At 44.3% G+C, this 27,444-nt stretch overlaps 1 protein-coding gene across 1 annotated transcript in view; it reads left to right on the forward strand.

Moving 5' to 3' along the window:
• Positions 1-27,079, forward strand: part of mapkapk2a (MAPK activated protein kinase 2a) — a 66,136-nt gene extending 39,057 nt beyond the window's left edge. The window contains exons 2-10 of the mRNA XM_048254843.1: positions 5,009-5,148; positions 17,329-17,393; positions 18,277-18,356; positions 18,500-18,629; positions 19,001-19,076; positions 20,739-20,863; positions 22,200-22,285; positions 22,925-23,005; positions 24,733-27,079. Of these exons, the coding sequence (XP_048110800.1) occupies positions 5,009-5,148; positions 17,329-17,393; positions 18,277-18,356; positions 18,500-18,629; positions 19,001-19,076; positions 20,739-20,863; positions 22,200-22,285; positions 22,925-23,005; positions 24,733-24,891 (942 nt within the window). The 3' untranslated portion in view covers positions 24,892-27,079. The remainder of the gene's footprint in view (positions 1-5,008; positions 5,149-17,328; positions 17,394-18,276; positions 18,357-18,499; positions 18,630-19,000; positions 19,077-20,738; positions 20,864-22,199; positions 22,286-22,924; positions 23,006-24,732) is intronic.
• Positions 27,080-27,444: the final 365 nt, after the last annotated feature.

Consider the following 27,444-nt stretch of genomic DNA (forward strand, 5'->3'; position numbering starts at 1 on the left):
GACACTCACACATTCATACACAAGCACACACACACTTGCACATATACTTGTACACACACCCTCTCTCTTATGCTTAAGTTAGTCTGAGCCCCCCTCAGCCCCAAAGATGCAGAGAATCCCTTTGACAAGCCACGCTCTTTCACACACACACAGTCACATTCTCATACACACACCATGCTGTAGCCCTGTAGGGAGTGGTGGCTCTCTCAGATAAACCTCCTTACATGGGTCCTTACATGGTGATACTGAGGAAGAGAAAGCATTACCACCATAGATGAGACATCTTGAAGTAACACACACTCACACACTCACACACACACACACACACACACACACACATTTTAGGTGAACACTCACAACACACACAGGAACACACATCGTTCCTCCATTACCACAGAGGACAAGCCTATTATGAGTTCAGTCCATTATTAGTCATTGACTTGGTAAAATGGAGGTATCATAAGACTGATTGTTTAAAATGGACGTATCATAGGACTTAAGTATATAAGTATAAGTCTATATACTCTTTTGATCCCGTGAGGGAAATTTGGTCTCTGTTTATCCCAATCCGTGAATTAGTGAAACACACTCAGCAGACAGTGAACACACAGTGAGGTGAAGCACACACTAATCCTGGCGAAGTGAGCTGCCTGCTACAACAGCGGCGTTTGGGGAGCAGTGAGGGGTTAGGTGCCTTGCTCAAGGGCACTTCAGCTATTCCTACTAGTCGGGGTTCGAACCGGCAACCCTCCGGTTACAAGTACGAAGCGCTAACCAGTAGGCCACGGCTGCCCCACACAGGACTTTCATACCAAGTGACATTGTGAGATGATTTTTGTGAGATTTGTGAGAATGTATGAACTGGACCGTGGATCTTACTCCCTTAAATGGCTGTGTGTTCGTCTGAGAGAGAAATTGAGTTTGTGTGTATGAATGTGACCGTGTACAGTATGTCTGTAAGTGTCTTAGTTTCTTTGTGTACGTGTGTGAGTGTACAGAGCAGATTAGCAGGCGCTCTCTACCTCACTCTCTAGTGGTGAGGTCATCAGACCTGTTGTCCTGCAACCTGCAGGTGGAAAATTCTATTGCTCCTTTTCGGGACCCGTCTGGAGCGTCTGGGAACGCTGACGGTCGTGTGTGTGTGTGATGGGCCTGGGTTCTGGTTGGCATCTGTGGGTGGAAACTGCAGTTGAAGTGGTTTGTTTACTTTGCCTTCCTCTGTCAGCAAGCAAAGCCCACTGCTGTGTTCTACTGTGGAGCGGTTGCGGCCACTAGTGGCCATTGTCTGAAACTACATTTCCTTCCTCAAAGAAAACTTCAGGATTGTTGCTGTGAACGACCATAAATGGATATCTGAACTCGATCAGCAGATTAAACAATGAGACGCTCTATTACATTTGTGTCTGATTGGTAGGAATGATGTCTCCAGGCGTGTGTGTGTGTGTTTCTTTGCTTGTTGGTCTCTATGGAGAGCTATATTTGCTTTAGTCTCTGGCATCTTATTTAGCTGGGGGTTAGGGGGATTGGCAGTGCTAAATTTGACTGACCTGCACCTTGTGGGGATCTTAAAGTTGTGCTTTCAGCCCCCCCCCCCTTCCTTTGCTACACTGTGGCTGTCTGTATGTAGCCAAGCCCAGAGGAATATTGCAGTACAGGGCTTGATCAGCACTTGGGAATTTAGAAGAACTAAGCCTCTTATGAATGAGCTGTCCCCTTCAGTGTGGCAGTGCAGCTCATGATGCGCCCTGTTATTCTGCCTGTCATTGATATGTCATTATGTAGCACTTATGCAGCATCATACTATAAATCCGACTGCGCCAGAGTTTACATCGGGCCCAAAAAATCCAGCCCAACCCTACCCGAGCCCACGTAGGTTCTGTCCGAGCTCGGCCCGGCCCTAACCATGAACTGTAATTATGAACCCGAGCCCGATTTAAACCCGATATTTTGTAATAAGTGGGCCGTTATAACTGACATTTTCAACTGTTCAGAATGGGATCTTACTAAATCGTGCTTGAGAAAGCATATTGTTTTATGAGGATCATGTATGGAGCCCTGTTTTCCCCTATGCGTTTAGGCTACCTGTTTGGAGTGGCGTCTCAACAAACTGTAAGCCGAACATTCCGGGGGATCTCACTTTCTTTTGGGACTTTTTCAGTGCTTCGCGTAGGGGGGGGGCATAAATACAGTTTAGGGGGGCGGGGGGCATACATTTTACAAACCGAAATCGATTAAGAACAAAGTCCTCGATGTTAAGCATTTTCCTTATTACAGGCGTCAATGAGAACGACACTTAACATGGTCCTCACTTACACAATTTCGTTTTTGATTTTCTAATTGGAGTAAGTGTGAAACGTTTTTAAATTTTTGATGTTTTGCTATAAAGCATCTTTCACGTAATGAATGCGCATTCTAAAGTAAAAGTAGGCCTACTATGCGCTCCGTGTCTGTAACTGTCTGTTCACATCCGCAGTCGATTATAGCGGTCTTCAAATGGAGAACACATCCATGTTTCCTTGTGTCTCCTGGCCACTCTAGACTATGTCATGCTTCTGTGTTTGCAAAACTCCTGACAGTTTCTAATCGCTTAACCTTTGTTTTCCTTTCATGTCGGTTAACAGCAAAGTGGTCCTGCGCGTGTGTGTGTGTCTCATGGGGCTACGTTCAATTGAAGTCAGAAGGTGTTCTGTCCATTCAACAGTCCCACATTCACACCGCTCCATTATTAGATTAACGTTTGATTTTCTCGCATTATGATGACTAGAGTTGCGGGACTTAAATAAATTATGCGCAATACCCTCAATCCTGCGCTGAAATTTAACTTAGTCCCTGTCGGTTGTGAAGTTTTACACCAGTGAGCGCCGGACATTTCGCACAAATACGCGCCCAAAGTGGTCGCGATTTAAGTTAATTTATTCTGATCAATCACACTACAACGTGAACATATCTCATACATTTTTGTTTCCTTTTATAATAAAAAATATCCTTATGTAGGCTACACTGATATTAAGAGGAAGGCCAGGTCTTCTGCCCGTTTGAGTTATGTTGAGCTGAGGCCTTTGCCTGAATTTAGCTGGTGCCATTCTTAACATTGCGGGATAGATCTGCCAGTAGCTTTAATTTTGCAGTTGTCTCTAGTTGAATTAAGGGTGAATTGTTACAACTTTGCTATAATATATAACATTTCTGATTATCACAGCATAGCTTTTTCCCCACCCAATGATAATGAAAAATAATAATAATGTAAAAAAATAAATGTAGGCTACATACATGATCACGAGCCTGACCCGACCCGGCCCAAAGAAAGGGGGGGGGTCTCGGCCCAACCTACCTCTCGGGCTGAGAATATTAATGAAATATTAAGTTGTTATAATGAAAAAGACAATTTAAGACCCACGGTTTGTATCCCACGGGGGTATTGGTGTTCATGCTAGTTACCGTGTGTGTGTGTGTCTGTCTCTGTCTGTGTCTCTGTCTGTCATGTGGCCAACTTTTTTTTGTTTTGTGCTCTTCAGCTGGTTTGCAGGGTTGAGCACGATCAGGGAGTTTCCCTGCTGCCAGTTTTTGTTGGTTCATCTTCTCATTATGTCAAAGCAACTGGTAAAGTAAGGTGCTAACGTCATTAATGTCTTGAGGTTTATACCCAGGCCGCAGGCGTTGTCAGATGTGCGTTCTAGTTTCAGCTAGATTTCTTGTATAAGATATCCACTTAGCCAGCAGGTCACGATGACATTATTGTTGTGTGACATAGAGCTGTGTGCCCATCACTGTTTCAACATGGGCCCATGCTGTTTTACTGCATTGGTGTCCTCTTATGAGCTGAGAGTCAGTGGTACAACCCTCCTCGCCTCAGTGTCGTCTTTTATGGTGTTTGCTGTTGCATTTGTGTCGGACTACAGCACCAGGCTGGTAGTGAGGGACATGTACTGTATGTGGCATGCTTAGCCATCTTGGCAATTCAGCCTCAGGTTACTCTGGGTTCGAATGAGTTCACGAGTCTGGACACGACTTCAAAGCGTGTTTCATTTGCAACTTCCTGTTTGTAACTGGGGAAAAAATGAGAACAAGTAGAACATGGTATAACCCTCCTCTCCTCAGTGTCTTTTATGGTGTTTGCTGTTGCGTTTAAGTCTGTCTGCAGCATATAGGGACACATTTGTGGCATGCTGGCATGTTGATGGTTCTTGCGTAAGAATCATCATCATGAGTCCTGCAACGGTGGTGGGAGTGGATCTGGGGCGCCGTGTTCCGGCCGGGCCAGATGTTCGCTTTGCATCGCTGAGGGTACGACTGGAATGACACCTACACATGCGTTGGCCAGAGTCCAGATTTACCTGACTAGAGAACTGATTGGTGTGTTGGGTGTCGCTGTCCTGACGGGCGATGGAATCGTCTCCTGATGCTGCCATAAATCACTGGACACACACACACACACACACACACACGACTGTGTGCCATTTAGAGGACCAGTAAAGCCCAAACAAAGCATCCTGTTCCACTTTATGGAGCACTCGGCATTCTCAAAGGTTGGGAGGTCACCAGAGTTCAACCGTAATGACTCTGGAACACAGCAGAATTGGCCAACGCAGATTGATTGTATCAGAATGGAACAAGACATCGTCTTGAGGTTCTAGGAAAAATCTAAATTATGTTGCATATCGTGCTCCAGTAGGTGGTGCCAAACCATCATTAGTTATGTGTTGAATGGTTCATTACACAGCACATTTTCACTTAGGCCATGAAATGAATGTCTCTGCCTCTACATAATGCATATTTAACTCTATTCCCAAGCTATAATTCTTCAAATACTATGTTTTCCTGTGTGAGTCCTGGAGCTCAACTCAGCACCCCATTTACCAGGTTGTGTTTGGTTGTTTTGAGCACACACTGAACAGACATCTATAGTCTGGTTCAGAGAAATTCACTGAATGTGAACCTTTTAATACTAGTATATGTTCTGCATTGGGGACATTTCCTGTGTTAATTTGTGTGTGTGTGTGTCCTTCAGATGCTGCAGGACTGCACCAAAGCCAGGAGAGAGGTGGAGCTCCACTGGCGAGCATCGCCGTGCTCACACATCGTCCGCATCGTGGACGTCTACGAGAACCTCTACCAGGGGAAGAAATGTCTGCTCATCGTCATGGAGTGGTAAGGGTCGCCAGCTTGGTACTTAGTCTGCCAATCAACTGACCAATAAGCGACCTCAGCTAAGCATTCAGTCTTCCCATCAACTGCTCAGCTGACCAATCAGAGGCCTCAGCTAAGCACTCAGTCTTCCAATCAACAAATCACTTTAAAGCGACTATAAAGAAACTCCAAAACTAGTTAATAAATCTGAATGACCTGTGAAGAAGCTGACGGGAATAATAGTTCTGGCTCTTTTTCATAACACTTTTAACCATGAAGAATAATTTGACGATCTCAATCTATGATAATATTCTTTAGAAAAAAAGACTAGCTCAGTACATGGTTAGATGGCTAGTCATTATTTGGTTTCGATGAATAGCCACCAGGCCTGTCGTTTGATTTGGTGTACACAGTAAAAGTATTACACCAACGGCTGGAGAACAAGATTGGGGCCCCCCAAATAGACTCTGAGAAGAAATAAGCCCTGACTGAATTCCGGTTAACTGCTATCTGGTAATCGCCTCAGCCCAGTTATCTATGCGCACCCACAACCCGCTCTTCTGAGTAGCTGGATGAATGTATATAGTAAGGAAACCATGTCACTTGCGATTCATTTTATGACTAACATGCACTTACCCGCTAATGTGTACAGTCACACGCCGTTAGATTGTATTTTGGGATTTGGGAGTTAGGTGGGAGTTGTCGCAATTTCAGTTATTTCATAAGCAGTGCATTGTCATGTGGAGGTGCAACAACTAATTTATTAGAGGTCAACTATTAAATTAATTGCCAACTACTTTTAAAATTGATTTGTTAGTTTGAGTTTTGACTTTTTTTTTTTTTTTTTTTTTTTTTTTTTTTTTTTTTAAAGAAAAATAGTAAAATGTCTAATTCCAGCTTCTTGATATGAACATTTTGTGTTTTCCTTATTCCTTTCGCGCAAACTGAATATCTTTGCTGTAGTGTGGGCAAAACTGAATATCTTTGCTGTAGTGTGGGCAAAACTGAATATCTTTGCTGTAGTGTGGGCAAAACTGAATATCTTTGCTGTAGTGTGGGCAAAACTGAATATCTTTGCTGTAGTTTGGGCAATATCTTTGCTGTAGTGTGGGCAAAACAAGACATTTGAGCACGTTGTCTTGGGCTTAACACAGATAAATATTTTTGAAAATAATTGACAGATTAATCGTCTATAAAAAATAATCGTTAGTTGCAGCCATCTGGTCGGAATGGTAGACTAGCGTTGAAGGCCCCCGGGCAGGTAACACTACCACTCTGAGTGTGTGAGAGAGTCCCATCTCGTCCACTTTTAACCTAGAAACCTGTCTCCACACACACACACACACACACACCGTCTCTATTGCTCTCGTGACCTGACCTGTGTTCCTCTTTAGGGTTGAGCTGATGTGTCCTCTGGTAACGCTACCAGTAAATGCTCTCTTACACACACACACACACACACACACACACACACACACACACACACCTGTGTCTAGGCATGGTCTTACCCCCCCACCAGGCCCTATTACCACAACGTGCACTCAAATCATGCTAAGTCAAACAGCATTGACTCAGAATGGAATAAAAGCATGTTGTTGGGGCTGTCATTTCAGGAATGTGATGAAAAACACTTGATGTCTCACGTAGATGAATGTGTGAAAAAATTGGGTAGTTTCTTTTCTCTCTTATCTCCCAGCTGCACTATTAAAACGGTCAAAACAGAGTTAGTGAGTAAGGTCCATTGTTATTGCTGTAACCTGCTTTGGATACAAAATAAAAATAAAACATTTCTGAGTAAACATAAACGTGAAATCATGCGAAACTATGACCCAATTTTTCTGTATTGTACTACTACATGCGGCCAAATAGTGCCATTGAGACACGTTACATGATGCGTTGGTGGAGGTTGTGAATACTTCAATGCTTCAATGGTGACAGGAACTGACTGCGTTGGTGGACTTCAATCAGTATACTAATCATGATGTTTTGATGTGGTCAGGACTCGTGGTTATGTCAATTCTTGAAATTGATGGCATACCCTACTATGACTTGCACTCCACTTTTTTTTTTGTATTTTTTATTTTTTAAGTTAGTATTGCTATATACTTATACACCACTATGATATATCCCCTATTGAGATTTTTCTGGCTAAAATAGTTCCAACCATATTCCAGTCCAAGTGACCATGGGGCCCAGGTTCGAATCTGACCTGGGGGGGCATTTTCTTGTCCCATTTTATTTCTCTCCCACTTACTTCCTGTTCTTCACTGACCGGACAGCTAAACAAGGACAAAACTCATCAACCAGTTAAATACAGCTAAACAAAGACAAAAGTCATCGCCTCTGGGTCGCAGTGGTGCAACTGGCTGCAGCGTCCGTACTATGTTTGGGTCCACGCGGCCCCAAGTTTGAATCATTTCCCGGTTACATCCCCAATTCTCTCTCCCACCTACTTCCTGTCAAACTTCATGGTCCTAAAAATAAACTTAAAAAGTAAGTAATTGCTGAACTGTATGGCATCAGCTTTTCAGCCAAAGTATATAAATTACAGAGCGTTAGCTAGCGGAGATACCTTAAGATTAAGAGTGAATTGAATTGATTAAGATTTCTTTGAATTGAAAACTGGTTACTCAGCTCGTCGGCTAAGGACCGATGAGGTTTAAAGGAAAGCGTAAAACAATTCTTTGAAGGCTTCCCAGAGTTAAGTCATCACAGTTGAACTTTTTGTAGGTTAATACGATGCTATCTAGGAAGACTATTTTGCAGTTTAGCCAGTTTCAATTCAACTGCCGTTGTCAGCATTGTCATTTGTTTGAGAAACAGAAAGTAGGCCAAGCAGGCCAATCACAGTACGGCTTCACCCAGTTACCCTAAAGCTCATCAAATAAATGACTTGTAGTAACTGCTACAAAGTCATCAGGATGCATGGCTGTCGCTGAACTATTCTCTGGCTTGAGAGGAAGGAGAAGTGAAAGTTAAAAGCCGTTGTTATTCATTTGAGGCCCACTTGTTCTGCACTTCCATAATGCGTGTCAGTATACTGTGGCAGGCTTAAGTGAACTACTCTGTATCTGACTAATGCGTACCCCCCCTACATACACACACACACACACACACACACACACACACACACCCCCCAGAAGGGTTTTGCGTTGACATAATCGTTTAGGGTAAGTGGACCCATTAAGTCCACCAAAATCTAAGTTTAGGTCTGTTTCATAGAAGGTAACATTGTTTATAGGTAAGATTATATATTGGTGAACATCTCTCATTTGAAGATGTATGCATTAGTTAAAGGTTCTCTAAGCAATGTTGGGTAACGTCACTTATGTTGACATTCAAACAAAACAGAGCTAGATCGCCCCTCCCTCCCGTGTAACTGACACTCTCCTGAACGCACATCTCGCCGGTGAATGGCTGGAAAATGATGTTATTTGTTTTTGTTGATGTTTTTGGAGCCTGGGCTGTCTACAGAGACAGAGTCTAGAGTGTTTTTTTACAGTGTATTAAGGGGACTGGCAGCTAGCAGATTGTGTGGAGATGTTTGCTGTATGTGACAAAAAAAGTTTTAGCTTAGAAACCGACATCGCTTAGAGCGCCTTTAATGTAAATTGTAGAATATAAAATGAAGATATGTTATGAAAAATTCAAAAGTCTGGCTTTTGGGCTAGATTGGAACTATGGCACCTTTTTATTGTGATTGATTGATTGATTGATTGATTGATGCGCCTTACAGCAGCTGTTGTGCCAGGAAGGCAAGCTGGAGAGCTGGTTGCCATCTCTACACTCTGTGGCAGTGTGCTCAGTACCAAGCTCCTGGCACAAAAGCTCCAACGTTTTGTGAGATGGAGACACTAGGTGGCGAAAGAGAGCTCTAAAATAGTGTTTCAGATCCAGCTGAGGAGCGTAAGGTGGCTTGTGTATAATAACCGTGACCTTGCGCATGAAAGGCAGGCTCTTTCCTTGATCGGCGGTCATGAGTAGACTGGATCAGCTGCTAAAAGTCATGTAGGAGGCTATTCGTTGTTATTGATGGGGACTCTTGGAGCTTGTGATTGACATACTGTTGTCATGTGTTCCGGTGACAGCCTGAGAGTGTGAACCACTGGCCTTTGTTGTGCTTTTTCTATTTCCTCCACATGTAGGATGTGAAATACTGAAAGTAGCTTCACTCTGTACTCTCTCTCTCTCTCTCTCTCTGTGTGTGTGTGTGTGTGTGTGTGTGCATGCTCTCTGTACCCTGTGTCTGTGCTCTCTGTACCCTGTGTCTGTGCTCTCTGTACCCTGTGTGTGTGTGTGTGTGTGTGTGTATGCTCGCATGCTCTCTGTACCCTGTGTGTGTCTGTACTCTCTGTACCCTGTGTGTGTATGCTCGCATGCTCTCTGTACCCTGTGTGTGTCTGTACTCTCTGTACCCTGTGTGTGTGTGCGTGCGTGCGCGTGTGTGCGTTTGTGCGAGTGTGCGCACAGCCGTTTGTGTGTCTGTCTGTGCGTGCGCGTGTATGCAAGCGCCTCTGCTGCCTTCTCTCATCTCTAAAAAACGGCAAGAACCCATAACAGATCTAAAAAAAAAAACACACAGCACACACACACATGCAGAAAAAGATTGCTGACGCTCTCACATCTGTACTGTCCCATACAGGGCCGTGCTGCTGTGGTAACCACACCCATACTCTTTCCTCCGCGCTGCCCGGTGTGTCGGCCAGCTCTTCATTTCACACCCCGCAAGCGGCAGATCGGGCCGCCGCTTAACCCTTCGTTGACGCAAGCAGCGGACTTATCTGTTGTTGTGAAAGTGCGTCGCCTGGGTCCAACGTCATATTGAGGGCAACCGCCACTTGTAGTTGTGCGTGTGGTTGATGAGGTGTTGGGTCGTGCCATTGTGCATGTTGAAAACACGGAAGCGTTGCGCTCAGACATAAACACACCGCAGGCTCGTCTCTCAGGTCGTGGCACACCGTGTCGCAGCCGTACACGGCTAACCTCCTAAAGCTCTCCTGAAGCAGGAAGTTGGGTTTTTCTGTGACCACCTTGACTCCATTCGTTGGGCTTTTTGCGGGTCTAGTGTGTGTGTGTGTGTGTGTCTCCCCCCCCCTCAACAGTGAGGTCTTGCAGTCACGTGTGTGTGAAACGCCAGGGGCTCCAGTGCAGTCGTGTGTGTTTGTGTGTACGCACGCTTGCAACACCGGAGGCTTGGTGCAGTCACGTGTGTGGTAGCCCTAGAGGCCCCAGTACAGGTGTGTGTGTGTGTTTGTGTGTACGCACGCTTGCAACACCGGAGGCTTGGTGCAGTCACGTGTGTGGTAGCCCTAGAGGCCCCAGTACAGGTGTGTGTGTGTGTATGCGTGCGCTCGTGCGCAACATTGAGGCCCTGGTGCAATCACGTGTGTGGTAATGCCAGGGGCCCGTGTGTGTGTGTGTGTGTGTGTGTGTGCGCGGCGTGTGTGTAGCAATGCCAGGGACCCCAGTGTTGAGAAATGGGATCCTGTTCGTCTTCCTGCAAGGAACATTGTGAACCCCAGGTGTGCTCCTTCCCGTAACACCAGTTAGTGTGTGTGTGTGTGTGTGTGTGTGTGGGGGGGTGTGACATCCGATCCCCATGCTGTGTGTGTGTGCGCCCCAAGGAGATCATTCCAATGGCTGAATCAATCAATTGTCTTGGGCAATTTGCCGAACTTTTTTGTTCTTTTCTTTAACAGAAGAAGCCTGGACAGCTGTGGCATGATGTCACAAACCAGGTGACTGTGTTCTGAGGAACGTCACCGGGCGTTCTATTGTTGTCTCAGCACTCAGCTTTCGGCCTGTGCTCCCGGCAACTCTGGAGTTCAGGCCAAGGCCCATTTACGGGAAATGGGCTTTGTTTTTTGCGCTGCAGAACTGCATTCACTTTCATTTTGTGGAGGTGAACTTGGGGCCATCTTTCTCTCAGAGAGCAGCTGATGAGGGGTGAAGAGTAGGCCAACAGCTGGCCATGCTAGAGCCCACCGTTCTGCTCGGTTTCCTTCACACACACACACACACACACACACACACACACATACCGCACGCACTTGAACCCGAGTACCTGAACACCCGTGATCTAGCAAAGCTGTTTTGTCATGCTCGTTTAAATTAGACATGCTTCAAGCTGAGATGATATGTGAAGGGTTTTCTCTCATGAAGATCTTGCACCCCCTCACCCCCCAATGTGATGAACCTGAGAACTTGCAGACGCTGGCTACTTCTGCTCCATGCTTGCAAGTGTCTGCATAAACCGTTTTGGTCTCAATCTCACTCAAACCGACTTTCTGAACATACCAAACGGGTGTGATGCCATTAACGTGTGTTTCGAACCATTTAACCATTGCAAGTCTTTACCCTGTGATGGTTTGCAACTTAAGTGTATTTTTGCGTGTGTGCATGCAAAAAAGAAAGAAGGAAAAAAAACAGGTGAGAAGTATGCAGTATGCATGAGAGAGCAACAGCAAAAGTGGTTTTCACAGTTGGAGCCCTATGGTTGCTCTCACCAACCACAGAGCATAAGCAACCTCAGGTTACAAGAAATCTCACAAAATAAGTATACAGCAGAAATTTGCACTTTGGAATAGATGACATGAGGGACTGACTGGACAAAAAATGGAGCAACAATCTTTGCGTGCGAAAACTAAAACTGAGATGAGCAAGCACTCCAGTGGAGCTGTGCACAGTAGTCAACGATATGAAAGCAGTGTCGGAGACGCTGTGGAGACCGGACATCTGGAAATAGAAACTCTCCTTTCGACTTGCTTATGTGTGTGAAAACTATCTGATAACCGTCTTTCTCAGGCTCTGGCATTTGTGTTGGATGTGTGTGTGTGTGTCTAGAGGGCCGCTCTTCAGTAGAAGGGAAACACCTGAAGAAGTGCCAGTTTCTGGGTTGCGTTTCTTTTGAACTCAGGAAGAGGCCCTCTAGGGATCAGACGGCAGACGACCAGCGAGTGACACACAAAGAGAAACTCAACCAGGTCTCTTACCCCCCCCACACACACACACACACACACTCACCACACATGTGCACACACACACACTCTGCGCCATGGGCACACACACACACTGCGACATGGGCACACACACACACACACACACACACTCTGCGACATGGGAACACACACACTCTGCGACATGGGCACATGCTAGTCCGCTGTCTCATCTGTGGTTTGGCTGAGCCTCCTTCTCATCTGCTGGCAGTTTGCCATAACTGAGATGTACAGATGGAGATGGTGGCTTTCTTTGTTAAAGGCAAGACCAAGGGCGGACTGTGACTGTCTCCCTCTCTCTCTCTCTCCCCTTTCTCCCCCCTCTCACCCCCTACCAGTCTGTCTCTCGCGCGCGCACACGCTGTGCCTTGCACTGGAAGCAGGTTTACTGAGTGATAGTGAAAGTGGTAAAACGTGCTGTGGTCAAGGCTGTAACACGACTTTGCTCTGTTACTCCCACTCACAACTCCAGCATCTCTCTCTCTATAACACACACATTCACACACTTAGACCCTCACATATATGCCGTCACAGCTCTGCTAGTCTGGCTAATGCAGACGATAACGCTAACGCCCCCGGTGTACACACACACACACTAACATTCTAAACTACGCATTCTCTCACACACACACGACTTACTCAGGCATCGTGGTGATTAGTTATGAAACCTTCTGAAATTAACTGAGAAACCGAGAGACAGCGAAACCAGGCATGCAAATACTGGTACAAATATGAATTTCTGCCGTTTGCAAAAATGAATTTGGTCAGGCAGCTTGCTCCATGTCTCATCAAGTTTGCATGACGGCCCATGTTTAATATAATGAAACTCAAAGATGACTCAGTAATTTATGCAAAGTTCTGACTGTTTAATATTTTTTTTTTTGGTATTGCATATACACTCTTGAAATTATATATTTTTTTTCTTTTTTTCCTGACTCAAGGTTTGCTTTGTCAGCGTTGGTAATACAGTTGACAGTGTTATTACAGAGCAAAATAAAATAAAAAACTGTATCCCTCTAACAGTCAGTAAGTTGCTGATAGAATGAACAGTTGCTGGATCCAACACCTCACCAGAAATTCGTTCTAAATTCTAAACTTCCAAAGTGTCAAGGTCACAAATCGTACCAGCTCTGACAATATGTACAGAGCTGTGAAAAAGTATTTGTCCTCTTCCCGCTTTCTTCTGTGTCACACTTAAATGCTTCAAGGTCATTCAACTAATTTTAATATTAGACAAAGACAAAGCAAGTAAACACAAAATGCAGCTTATAAACTAGAAAATGTAATTTCGAGGAAATTACCAGTGCATGAAAATATAAACATACTGTATATTAACATAAAATGCCAAACAAACTTTTATTTGGAAACAGTTGGCAGGAGTCATAGTTGATGACAACTGACAGTTGAAATGGCTGAACAGTTAAATAGTTGAGTAGTTTAAATAGTTAAATTATTTAATAGTGAATTATTGTAGTGAGGACATGTATTTTGAAACAGTTGTGGGCAGAGGAAATAGTAGTCTTAAGAGAGCCAGATTGTATGCTTAAAGCCTGAGACAGAGTATATAGTTTAAAAGTTGAATGTAGATAGTGTAATGGATGTTGATAGACAGAAAGTTGAATGGATGTTGATAGGCAGATTGTTTAATGGATGTTGGTGGATAGTTTAATGGGTGGATGAGTGAATGGTTTGAAGAGGATGAATGGATAGAAAGTTGGATGGAATGTGCCTTATATCCTTGTAGAATGGAGAGACCCAGAGTGAGTTGGGGGCGCCTCATAGCCGTCCCGCGGGCTACCTGGTGCCTGCGGGCACCGTGTTGGAGACCACTGGTTTAGACATTTCAACTGTCAGTTGTTATCAACTATGACTCCTGCCAACTGTTTCCAAATAAAAGTTTGTTTTGCATTTTATGTTAATATACAGTATGTTTATATTTTCATGCACTGGTAATTTCCTCGAAATTACACTTTACACAAAAAGTATAAAGTTTACAAAAGTGAAAAATACATTCCCCACGTGTCCTTTTCAAGACCTACGTTACAAAGTTTCTACGTTAAACGGTTAAAGCTGAATTAGACGCAGAAATTTGGTAAGAAGAAGAAGACTTCGGATAACAGAATAGTGCATTTTCATGCACTGTAATTATCATTTAATTTATTGAAGGTAAAGAGTTATTCAAGACCTATATCACCCATGGGAAAAAGTAATTGCCCCCCTAAACCTAGTAACCGGGTGACCCTCCCTTGGCGGCAACAACAGCAATCAAACGTTTCAAACTAGTCTTTTACACAACTGCAGAGGGATGTTGGCCCACTCTTCTTTGCAGAATTGTTTTATTCCATATTGGAGGGTTTTTGAGCATGAACTACCTGTTTAAGGTCGTGTCACCACAGCATCTCATTTGGATTCAAGTCAGGACCTTGACTAGGCTACTCCAAAACCTTAATTTTGTTACCCAGGCTCTGAAGTACCAAAGCAGCTCCAGACCCTCACACTAACAGCACAGTGTTTGACTTGGTATGATGTTCTTATTATGACCTTACTGTACTACCGTACTTTCTCATAAGAGCCATTTGAGTTACAACCATTAAGTACTTAAACGTAACTGTCCCCACCAGCTACCCGTTGTTTCCCCATGTAGAGTCCGTTTCTGTTAAACACACCGCTGAGCAGGCTGTGGACCTTTCGCCCTGATGGAGGATTGCACCTTCAATATAACGATGATTCGACCCTTCTCATGTCACTAGGGTCTGCATTGGACTCAAACCACATCAAGGCCATTTCTCTGCATTGTAGTGCAACCAGTGGACTGCCTTGTGTAGTACAACCACTGGACTGCCTCATGCATACTAAATGTATAGGATACTTAATGTATAGGAATGCTGACCTATGTGAAACATTCTATAGGTCTGTTCGAAATGGAAGGCAGCAGCCTCGCTTGCCATAACAGGCATCAAGGTATCAGCTATGGACTTTATATTGGACGGCCGCGCAAGATAGCAACTCAGAATGCCATTGCCGGGATACTGACAAATTACTTAATACATTGCCTTCAAAATTCGGCAGTATGAAGGTAACTTAGAAGGCAGAATTTTATATGAATATTTAATTTGGACATGCCTCGATGCCTTTCTCCGGAAGGCAGGATTTTTAAGTTTCCTTTGCCTTTATTTTACACATGCACTTTCACTCTCTCTCTCTCTCACTCACTCACTCACTCTCATTCTCTCTCTCTCTCACACACTCTAAGTCTGTGTTATGCTGACAGACATATCTGGTTGTGCCTGACCGTAAACGCTGTAACCAACAGCTGGGAGGACGCGCATAACCGAGGCTGACTACCTGACCACAGATGAGCTTGCAGGCTTTGCCCTTTACATCCGATGCCTGGCCCCCTTCCCCTCATCTGGGGCGCTTTCACGAAAACCAGCTCACCCCTGGGCCGTGGCCTAGCGACATCTGAGGAAGTTATCAAGGCTGTGGTCAGGGCTGCGCCTTAGCCCTAGTAAGCATGAATGATACTGCACTGCTATTCTGAGTCTATCTTTCAGTCACACACAGACTCAAACACGCACATTCTGTCAAAATCACATTTATGAGAAAGTGGGCTACAAACCAGCATGCTCACTTAGACCGCTCTGTGGTAGTTTCCTGCCAGCCTGCCTCTCTACCCCTAAAAGGGCATTTAAGGCAATAGAATTGCCCCCCTACTGCGCCATATGGGTCATCAAACGATAGATCAATAGATATATGGATACTTTGAGGGCAGCCGTGGCCTACTGGTTAGCGCTTCGGACGTGTTACCGAAGGGTTGCCGGTTCGAACCCCGACCAGTAGGCACGGCTGAAGTGCCCTTGAGCAAGGCACCTAACCCCTCACTGCTCCCCGAGCGCAGCTGTTGTTGCAGGCAGCTCACTGCGCCGGGATTAGTGTGTGCTTCACCTCACTGTGTTCACTGTGTGCTGAGTGTGTTTCACTAATTCACGGATTGGGATAAATGCAGAGACCAAATTTCCCTCACAGGATCAAAAGAGTATATATACTTATACTTATTGATCCCCAAGGGGAAATTCAAGGTCGCAGTAGCTTAAGGCACCACCCACAACAACATAAACAGGATGATAAAATAGCAAAAAAAGAACAGTAAAATATACTAAAGATGCTAAAACATCCACATGAATGTACTAAGGATGTATAAGCATGAGGCGCTTGCAGTGACAGGGCAGGAACTGATTCAGTATGCAGTGGTAAGATGCTACTGTGATTCAGTATGCAGTGGTAAGATGCTTAATGAGGTGTGTGTCATGGTGGGAGTGCAAATAAGTCCAACAGTGCAGGGTTAAAGTCTAGCGACCAGCAATAAATATGGACATTGTAAGAGACCAGCATTAAATATGAACAATATAAGAGAAAAATGTAAGCATAGTAATAAAACGGTTATAGTATAATTATATGGACAATAAAGAGAAAAATGTAAACATACTTGTAGTAATATAAGAAATATAGCAGCAGTGCAAGGATAGGTTTGAAGTAGAGTTTAGATTCTCTAATGGTTTAAGTAGCCGAGTGCAAAAGAATGGATCCTATGCTGCTGCCACACAGCAGGAGCAGAAGGCAGGGTTGAACTGAGAGGGACCTGAGTGTGTGGATGACATAGAGTCTTTGTTGACAGCATGAGTGGATGTCTGTGATGTGTTGGTTGAAGGTAAGCTTGCTGTCGATAGCGATGCCAAGGTATTTAAAGCTGTCCACTATCTGTACTGGTTGGTTGTTTATAGCTGTCCACTATCTCTATTGGTTGGTTGTTGATGTGTATGGGATCCTTTGGAGTAGTTTTGCTGCCAAATACGAGTTATTATGTTTTTGTTGCATCAAGGAGGAGGTGGTTGTCTGCACACCACTATGAGAAGTGAGTGACAGTAGGCTGTGTCTGATAGAAGTGCGAGTATGGCAGTGTCATCAGAATATGTGAAATACCTTGTCATGGGAGATGGGCTGAGACAGTCATTGGTGTAAAATGTGTATATGAATGGACTCAGAACTCAGCCTTGCAGGGCTCCAGTATTTATAATGATGAAATGGTGATCTGAATGGCCAGAATACGCATTGACTCTGACCTTAGTCTTGCCAGCGTACAGTACATGCACTGACTTGGACTGCAGTTTGACTGGCTGTGTGTGTTGTGTCCTGTTCTGTGTTTCAGCATGGACGGAGGAGAGCTGTTCAGTCGGATTCAGGACCGTGGGGACCACGCTTTCACAGAGAGAGGCATGTTACATTTATTCATTTAGCAGAGTCTTTTATCCAAAGCAACTTACATTTCTCTTCTTGAAATGTCACTTATATCACAAGGGCCATTGTTCCCGGAGCACCTTGGGGTTAAGTGCCTTGCTCAAGGGCACAATGGTGGAAGTTGGGTATTTCAGGCTACTACATACAGTAGCCCAGCTCCTTAGCCACTAAGCTACATGCTAGCCCAGTTCCTTAGCCACTACGCTACATGCTAGCCCAGTTCCTTAGCCACTACGCTACATGCTAGCCCAGCTCCTTAGCCACTACGCTACATGCTAGCCCAGCTCCTTAGCCACTAAGCTACATGCTAGCCCAGCTCCTTAGCCACTAAGGTACATGCTAGCCCAGATCCTTAGCCACTACACTACATGCAAGCCCTGCTCCTTAGCCACTAGGCTACATGCAAGCCCAGCTCCTTAGCCACTAAGCTACATGCTAGCCCAGCTCCTTAGCCACTAAGCTACATGCTAGCCCAGCTCCTTAGCCACTGAGCTACATGCTAGCCCAGCTCCTTAGCCCCTACGCTACATGCTAGCCCAGCTCCTTAGCCACTACATTACCACCGCCCGTATGATCCCAAAGCCTGTCTTTGCTGCACCCTCTTCTTATGCAACCTGCTTACATTCACCTCTTCAAGTAATACATACGTTTTCACAGAGAGTCGCAGCCTGTCTTCCCTACACCCTCAGCCACAGGGAGCGGTTGTGGCCCCATAGTGCTGGAAGTTTAATATCAGTAATATCAGCCCCTGCAGTCTTGTTGCGTTTCGTGTATTTCTGTTTGTGTTATTGTTATTGGTGTGTATTACTTTGTTTGAAGTGAAGCACATGTGTGTTTACCATCTGTGCTGTTCTGACAGAGGCCTCTGACATTATGATGAGTATCGGGGAGGCGATACAGTTCCTTCATGCCATTAACATTGCACACAGAGACGTAAAGGTACCCATGCTTTCACACACACATTTTTTCCCATATGAGTGTTTCCATGCGTATGTGTGTATGTGTGTATTAGTCATACTATTAGTATGCGGTCCAGTTTCTGTTTGACTTGAGTTTCGTTCCTTCGTTTCGTTTGTTTGCAGCCCGAGAACCTCCTGTATTCCACCAAAAGGCCCAACAACGCCACTCTGAAGCTGACTGACTTTGGCTTCGCCAAGGAGACGACGATGCACAACTCCCTCGCCACGCCCTGCTACACTCCCTACTATGTTGGTAAGGAAGAACACCTGACTCGTCTGTATCCATGGAAACGAAAGACCTACTGCCATACACACTTAAACAACGGATGTAAATGTGCACTCTTGGGCAAATAATTGATTAAATTCATTAACTAGCTCTTTGTAAAGTCACCTTGAGTTTGAGAACAGTGCTATATAGATACACAAATGATGACGATGATGATGATTGCCATTGTTATTATTATTATTAAGAGGGAGACAGGGCCGATTCCTTCAAAATGAAAATTGTGGTTCTGACATTTTATTTGGTTTAATGATGTTTCTGACTCTTCAGTGGAATCAGGAGATGTTGGCACGTCTTTCGTTTGGGTTTGACTGGCCTTTCTGTTGTCCCCTTTGTTTCAGCCCCAGAGGTCCTTGGTCCAGAGAAGTATGACAAGTCCTGTGATATGTGGTCGCTCGGGGTCATCATGTACATCTTGTAAGTGTGCCTCAGCCTAGCTGTCACTCACTCATGATCACTCACACACATAATATATATTATACACACACACACACACTCACAAAAACTCATACACGTTGTCTTATACACACACACACTCATGTACATCCATGTACATCTTATAAGTGTGCCTTAGAGTAACTGTCCCTCACCTATGATGATACTACTTCTAGTTTTTTAGAACTAATTTTAGCCACCCCTCACATACAATGGAGTCACCTACAATAATGTTTTTAGAACTTTGGCCCATGCGTCATGTGACACACAAACTCATGATCACACACACACTTTCACTCGCTTTCTCTCACACATACTGTACACACTCATTCTCACATGCAGGCTCACACACAAACACACAACACACTCACGCACTCATGCACACAAACTCAAAAACTCACGTGTCATGGACTAACCCACCCCCCACCTCCCTTCTCTCTCATGTAAATTATGGGAAGCATTTAATTATGTTATTTTAGCTGAATGTGTTAAAATGGGAGATGGGCCGTCCAGTTATATGCACATGAAATGACACTTGTTAAACTCACCACATGTCATTTGCAATAATTTCACCCGTCATGGGCAATGCTAAAGTCACTGTTACGAACAGTGTAGCATGCAAGACTATCGTTATTTTGAACTCTTATGAGACAAGGGTACACTTTTGTGTAGTCTGATGTGAAATGGGTCTTAAATGTTCCTTTTTTTGGGGGGCACTCTGCCTCTGCTATGACGCTACTGAACTGAACTGAAACGGGCCAATCAGGATGCTCTCTGTCTTCAACAGGCACACACACTACCTCTCTCTCTCTCTCCATCCCCCTCGTGTGCGGGCTACACTCAGATGCACTCACGATTTGAAGTTTCGGTCTCGTGTGTGCGCTCTTGCTCGCTCGCTCGCTCTAGATTCCGGGTGATTTTATCTAATTTGCGGGTGTCAGGGAGCCGTTATCAATATGCAGGAGACTCCCGGAACTTCCGGGAGACTTGGGATGTCTGCATAGGTGTATCTAAATTAGCTATGTACCAAAAATTACATTTTACCGTGACTCGAAGAGCTGTAAACACACTGTAAGGCTGCGAAACGAAAGGGGTGGTAATTGGAGGCGTTACAATACATGTTTTATTTTTATGCGTAGACTGTGTTTTACTTCCATATGTGTATAACTTATAGATATAGTGGGCTTTAATGTAAATGTGGCTGTTAAACCTTGTTTATTTTATTTACTTTTTAAATTTTATTTTATTATTTTAGTAAACATTGATCATATTGTGTTATCCAATTGCCATGCAGTAAGATTTTCAAATGGACGCTTGGTGCCACTCCTCGAGTTGGGCCATTACATTATTTGTGGCCAGACCCTTAATGTTTCTATATTACCAGGATCTGGAATCTCCAGGCTATTAGTCAAGGGCACAACAGTGGCAGTTGGGAATTGAACCCACAACTCTTCTGGCTACTGCACGCTAGCCCAGCTCAGCCATGCTTCCACCTCAATAGTCTTGTTTAACCTTGGTTGTAGCTGATGTGTGTAACTCTCTTGATTGTAGCTGATGTGTGTAACTCTCTTGGTTGTAGCTGATGTGTGTAACTCTCTTGGTTGTAGCTGATGTGTGTAACTCTCCCCCTCCTTCCCTCCCCAGGCTTTGTGGTTACCCTCCATTTTACTCCAACCACGGACTGGCCATCTCTCCCGGCATGAAGAGACGTATCCGCATGGGCCAGTACGAGTTCCCCAACCCAGAATGGTCAGACGTGTCCGAGGAAGGTAGGACATACTCTGTGCTCTCGAAATCACTCAGTGAAGATCTTTATCTATCTCTGTCATATATAGGAAGTATTCCTCTCTAGTCGAAGAGTGGTGTGGTAAAAATTAAGTGTTAATCCACAGAGGCAAAAGGTAATACACTGGCAAGCCGAGACCGCAGAGTACAAAGCTTTATTCACAACGCTGAGACAGGTTACAAACACAGCATCTACAAACTAAGCATCTTAGCGAGCATGAGAGCAACAAGTCTGTTGTAGACAAAGTCTTACCGTTATGTATAGGACTAAAACAGGGTATTCTTGATGGATTATATAAAATGAAAGAGCAAGAGCTGACATGACATATGACTTCAAATAACTAAGGGAGGTTGACGTCAGAGGTCATGGATAAGAAAAGCCCAAAATAATTGATCATCCTTTTAATGTCTACATTTCTTTAAAGTGTAGCCAGTTTGACCACAACAACCCCAGATCTTTATCGGTCTCTGTCATATGTTGGAAGTTTCGAGTCGAAGAGTGGCATCCTGCACAGGGGACCAGATTGCTGATTTTCGGTTTGCACTACTGTACCGTACATTTTTGCAGTGATCGTAAGCAGTGTGTATTGAAAGCTCTTTATGGAAGACGTTGTCTGTTTATGGAAGACGTTGCCTGGAAGAAGTTGTCTGTACCGTACATTTTTGCAGCGATCGTAAGCAATGTGTAATGAAGGCTGTTTATGAAAGATGTTGCCTGTTTATGGAAGACGTTGCCTTGAAGAAGTTGTCTGTACTGTACGTACATTTTTGCAGTGATTGTAAGCTGTGTGTATTGCAAGCTGTTAATGGAAGACGTTGCATCTGAAAAGGCATATTGGTGACCTACAGTAAATGGAATTTGACGGAGAATGGAAACTTCTAGACACTCGATTTCTGCTCCTCTCCACATCTGTCTGTGGTCTCGTGTCGTGTCAGTGCACAGATGAAACATGTATATGGGGTTCTGTCTGCAACTTTGTGTGTCAGTTTGTGAACATGTAGAGGTCTCTCTAGGTGACTCACTCACCCCAGGACAGTGTTGAAAAAACGCTCGATTGCTCGCTCACGGTCTCTCTCTGAAGAAATTAAGGAAATTGTTGCAACACACAAACTACACACACGCATGTCCAAACGGATACAGAGAGGCGTGCCTACGCGTCTGTCTTTTGTGTCTGTGGATTTTTTCTCACAGCCAATGACCTTATTACAGGTGTATGTGTTTTCTCATTGCGCGTGTGCGTGTGTGCTTTTTCTCACAGCCGAAGACCTTATTACGTATGCATGTGTTTTCTCATCACGTGTGTGTGTGTTTTCTCACAGCCAAAGACCTCATCAGAACCCTCTTGAAGACAGAGCCCACCGAGAGGATGACCATCACAGAGTTCATGAATCACCCCTGGATCAACGTTAGTACACGCGCATACACACACACACACACACACACACACACACACACACACACACACACACACACACACACACACACTCACTCTCCCCTTAGTTTGCACACAAACAACTTGCAGTGGATAGGACACACACACACTGGACACACAACTCGCAGTGGACACAGATACGCACACACACACACACATACCTACATACATACATACACACACACAAATACACACCTCACTGTACACACACGCTTCAAAGTGGACACATTATTAAACACATATTCACACTACACACACTATATTCATGTATCTTTAACGTCTATTAGTGTGTGTGTGTGTGAGAGAGTGTTAGTGTGAGTGTATGTGTGTGTGTTTATGAACGTGACTGTAGTGTGGTGGTAGTCTGGAGTAAACTAGCAGTGTGTGTTTGTAGTGTTGTGACAGCCTGTATAGCCTAATGAATGTGTGCGTCATTGTGATTACTTTTAGTAAAGTGTGTGTGTGTGGGGCATGCTTATTACTTTTAATGTGTTTATCTGTGTCTGTGTGTGTGTATGTGTATGGTGTGGTGATTACTTTTAGTAGCGAGAGTGTCTGTTTGTGTCTGTACCTGTAGTAAAGTGCTGTGTCCTTCTCCCTGTGTTCCTGCAGCAGACAATAGAAGTGCCTATGACTCCCCTCCACACCAGCAGAGTCCTCAAGGAAGAACAGGACGCCTGGGAGGAGGTCAAGGTGAGCATGGACACACACACACACACACACACACACACCACAGGACTCACATCACAAGACGTTATGCTGGGGCATGAACTAGATAAACTGCTATGGTTCACATCCAATCTTTGGGGCAGCCGTGGCCTATTGGTTAGCGCTTTGGATCTGTAACCGGAGGGTTGCCGGTTCGAACCCCGACCAGTAGGCACGGCTGAAGTGCCCTTGAGCAAGGCACCCAACCCCTCACTGCTCCCCGAGCGCCGCTGTTGATGCAGGCAGCTCACTGCGCCGTGATTAGTGTGTGCTTCACCTCACTGTGTGTACACTGTGTGCTTCACCTCACTGTGTGTACACTGTGTGCTTCACCTCACTGTGTGTACACTGTGTGCTGTGTGTGTTTCACTAATTCACAGATTGGGATAAATGCAGAGACCAAATTTCCCTCACGGGATCAAAAGAGTATATATACTTATACATATACTCCTGAGTCTACTTGGCTTATAAACTGCTATGGTTCACATCCAATCTACTCCTGAGTCTACTTGGCTTATATCAGCTGTGGATCTGTTGTATACTTATGTGTATAGTTATGCCCCCTGTATTTTAAGGAAGAACATTTATTTATTTATTTATTTATTTATTTATTTATTTTTCCATTTTACCATTCACAAAGAACAATGGTGTCCTTAAAGTTTAGATTTTTCCTCATGTTTTAAATTAAGGAATTTTCAAAAGATTTTTTGTTGCTCTTTTTAGTCAGCTTCAGCATGGGTTCACATACTTTAGCATGGGTTCACATTAGGGCTGGGCGATAAAACGATAGCGATATGTATCGCAATAGACATGTAATCGATATCAATTAAAAATACGTTCGATAGAACATTCGATAAATAAAACACACACTTCCCGCCTTACGTTGTCCATAAATATAGGCAAAATATATCTTGCATTGTTGCTAGTATGTGCAACTCTACCAGAGTAGGCGATAGAAGTAGGCCTACCTCAACACAGACTCTCAATGAGTCCTTGCCCCATGCACTCTGTCTGTCTTTCTCCCTCTCAACAGGCGCATCCCTCCTCATGCACATCCAAACATTCACAATCATGCAAGACGACTGGCTAAATTGCTATTAAATTCGGTTAGCATCATTAGCACGCTGCACGAATTTGTTCAAAACTCTTGCATTCAATTTGACTGCGAAGTTCTAATCATTCCAATCCTGATGCAAATGGAAAAGTATTTTCCAAGACTCAAACGGGCCTGTTCCAAGGAGAAAAAGTATTTGAAACTTAAACACACGTGGGGAAACTGAACAGTCTAACCAGTGATAAACTAGCAAATTAAAACTTTGTTTACAATATTTCCAGGCTTCAAACAGTGCTGCTTTTCATTCAGACGGACATTTATTTTGTTTTTCATGATTGTGTTGCTATTTCTTTTCCCTGTTTGCTTTGATTGATAACTGAGGTGAAGGTTAAGTTTAAAATAAAAGTGTTTAAATTGAACTTTTTTTTTCTTTCTGGTCCTTATCTGAAATAGATTTTTTTTATCGACCGATATGAAATACTTATATCATGATACAGTTTTTAGCCATATCGCCTAGCCCGAGTTCCTTTCACTTCCTTTCCACTCTCTCTTCTCTGCCTCTGGAGTAACCTCACTACACACACACACACACACACACACACATAGTTCCTTTGTTTATGACGGGTAAAACCCTCCCCTCCGTGTGTCTTGTGTGTAGGAGGAGATGACGAGTGCCTTGGCCACTATGCGTGTGGACTACGACCAGATCAAGATCAAGACCATCAAGGACTCCACAAACCCCCTGCTGATGAAGAGGAGGAAGAAGATTACCACAGCACAGAATACAGACCCGGACACACAGAACCCTGATCTCTGAAGAGGGGACACACTCACCTGCAGTCAGTCAAACTGAAACACACTCATGCTCTAACAAAGAGGACATGCATGTACACACACACACACACACACACACACACACACACACACATACACACATACACACATACATACACGCGCACACTCACATTCACACACTTACCTGTGTTCAATAGAAGGAGAATATGTATACACACACACAATGCATACGTACATGGAAATCGTTTGAAAGAAAGAAAGAAAAGGAAGCAATAATGCAACTACATCCTGGGAAATAGACGGCATGAATTTTATGAAATTGCCAGGATTTGAAGGTTTTCCCTACAAATGTTTTTTTTCCCCCCTTTTCTTTTTTAAAATAATTTCTTTTTATTACTCCGCTGTTTTAAAGAATCATCCACTGTGGCATTCTGGGAATGCTTGAGGGTTCTCTCCCTGCGTTCTGCTGATTTCTGGGGAAGGCGAAGGATCCAGAATTACGGAGAAACCGATGCAACAGAATTAATTTGATGTGTGTACGCGTGTTTAGAGTCCTGTTTACCACACGCTTATTCGCTTTGTTTATTCATTTTGTTAGCAATCCGGCCAGCCAGCCAAAGAGGGGGCACAACAGTTTAGAGTCTCTTTCTGTTCTTTGTCTCTCTCTCTCTCTCTCTCTCTTTCTTTCTTTCTTTCTTTCTTTCTTTCTTTCTTTCTTTCTCTCTCTTTTTTCCCTCTCTTTCCTTTTCTACTCGCATGCAAAGCCATACAGTAGGTCCATCAATTGTTGCCGAGCACACTTGTGATATGAGTAGCCTGTTCTCTTTTTCTGGTTCTGGGTTGAAGATTTTTCATGGTGGCCCTGTTAGCATTGGGTGGGGACGGGGGGTTGTCTGCTCGTGATGATGCATTAAGCCTAGACCCCCTTAGATCTGACCCCCCTCATTAAAGTACATTGTGAGTTTTCTGTCCATGCACCTGGTTGTTCTTCGTGGGGTGGGATGGGTCAAATATATGAGATTGCTACTGTCACTAACTTACAGATCTAGCAAAATGTTTATTGATTACGACTCATGGAATGTAGATTCATTCACTGATTTTCTGAAGCCCTAATGTGACCCCTTACATATACACATACACACACACACACACACACACACACACACACACACACACACACACACACACACACACACACACCACACACACACCTCCACCTCTTGTCCTTTTCTTTTTTTTTCGGGGGTGTGTGCTACTCACCCACGGCTTGGGGTAGAGAGGGTAGTGGATGTCAGTGGCCTTTGCATCCTCAGTGACTTCACGCCTGCTGTGGGTGGTGGTGGGGGTCCGTAGCAATGCTCCTCGGGGCCGGATTCTGGTTGGTTTGAGGCGTTGGCTCCCTCCTGCTTGCTCTATCAGAGGGTCCTGAAGGGTCACCACCCACCTCATTAAATCAGTAGATGTCTGGCTGATGGGGGTCACCACCCACCCCATTAAATCAGTAGATGTCTGGCCTGGATCCAGCACGCTTCCAGGTTACAACCGCTTCGTAGTTTGATGCCTTCTGGGCCACCGTAGTCTTAGTTAATAATGGAATGCTTTGGAGTAGTGCCCTGTAGTTTCAGATTCCCCACCCCCTCCAGCCTCCTGACGGCCATTCTTAAGTCGTGACTATATTTTACTACATATAGAGATGTTTATCTTTTATACCCCAAGTTCTCATTGTGTCGCTCTGCGTGTCCGGCGGCAGTGCTATGCATATGTGATTTTTCTTCACCGGTCATTTTAGATGTGTCTGTTTGCTGTGTGTCAAAATGTTGACAGATTAATTGAAAAGGGATGAGAAGTACTGTTGAAGTTCAGACTGTGTTGACATCTGTTATTCATATCAACAGAGTTATATCCAGTGTTTCTAGTGCGTCTAGGTCGCTCCAGTTTTATCTGGACACTACCTGTATTTTTTTTTCTCTCTCTCTGAGATGTTCGAAATTAGAATGCATTTCTTTTTTTTCCATGCAGTTAAAGCAGTGGCTGTGTCCGAATGTGTGTCGCATGTCTCCAGTCCTGTAAAATGGAGAGTCAAGGTTTTCTTTTATTTTGTTTTTTATTTTTTTTATTTTTCCTTTGTGTCCAACTGCTGTACGTCTGTATGTATGTATGTATGTCTCAGTCTGCTTCAACTTTGGATTAAAACACAAAAAGAGAAAAAATGGTGACTGCCCTGTTCCTTATCTGATAAAACTGTGCTTTCCCTGCGGTAATACATCCTCCTTACACATGCATGCAGCTTTCCGAGGACATCCGCCTCAATGTGAATACGCTCTGTGTGGTCGGTCTTCGCATCCTTTTGAGCTGGAAATGGCAGCGGGATGAGGCGATCGGACTGCAATGTCATCTCACGAAAGGGGCCTCTTTCGGTTTCACTCAACTCACGTGGATGGCGAATGGACATCCCCCGCCCCCCATCAGGAAAGAGCTTTCGGGAGACTCTTTGCATATCTAGTACTGCTAGTGTCGTCACAATACTTTAAATGATGACTTGGTTATGATACCATGGCATGGGATACCAATACTG

The sequence above is a fragment of the Alosa alosa genome, chromosome 10 (genome assembly GCF_017589495.1).
Source record: "Alosa alosa isolate M-15738 ecotype Scorff River chromosome 10, AALO_Geno_1.1, whole genome shotgun sequence".
NCBI lineage: Eukaryota > Metazoa > Chordata > Actinopteri > Clupeiformes > Clupeidae > Alosa > Alosa alosa.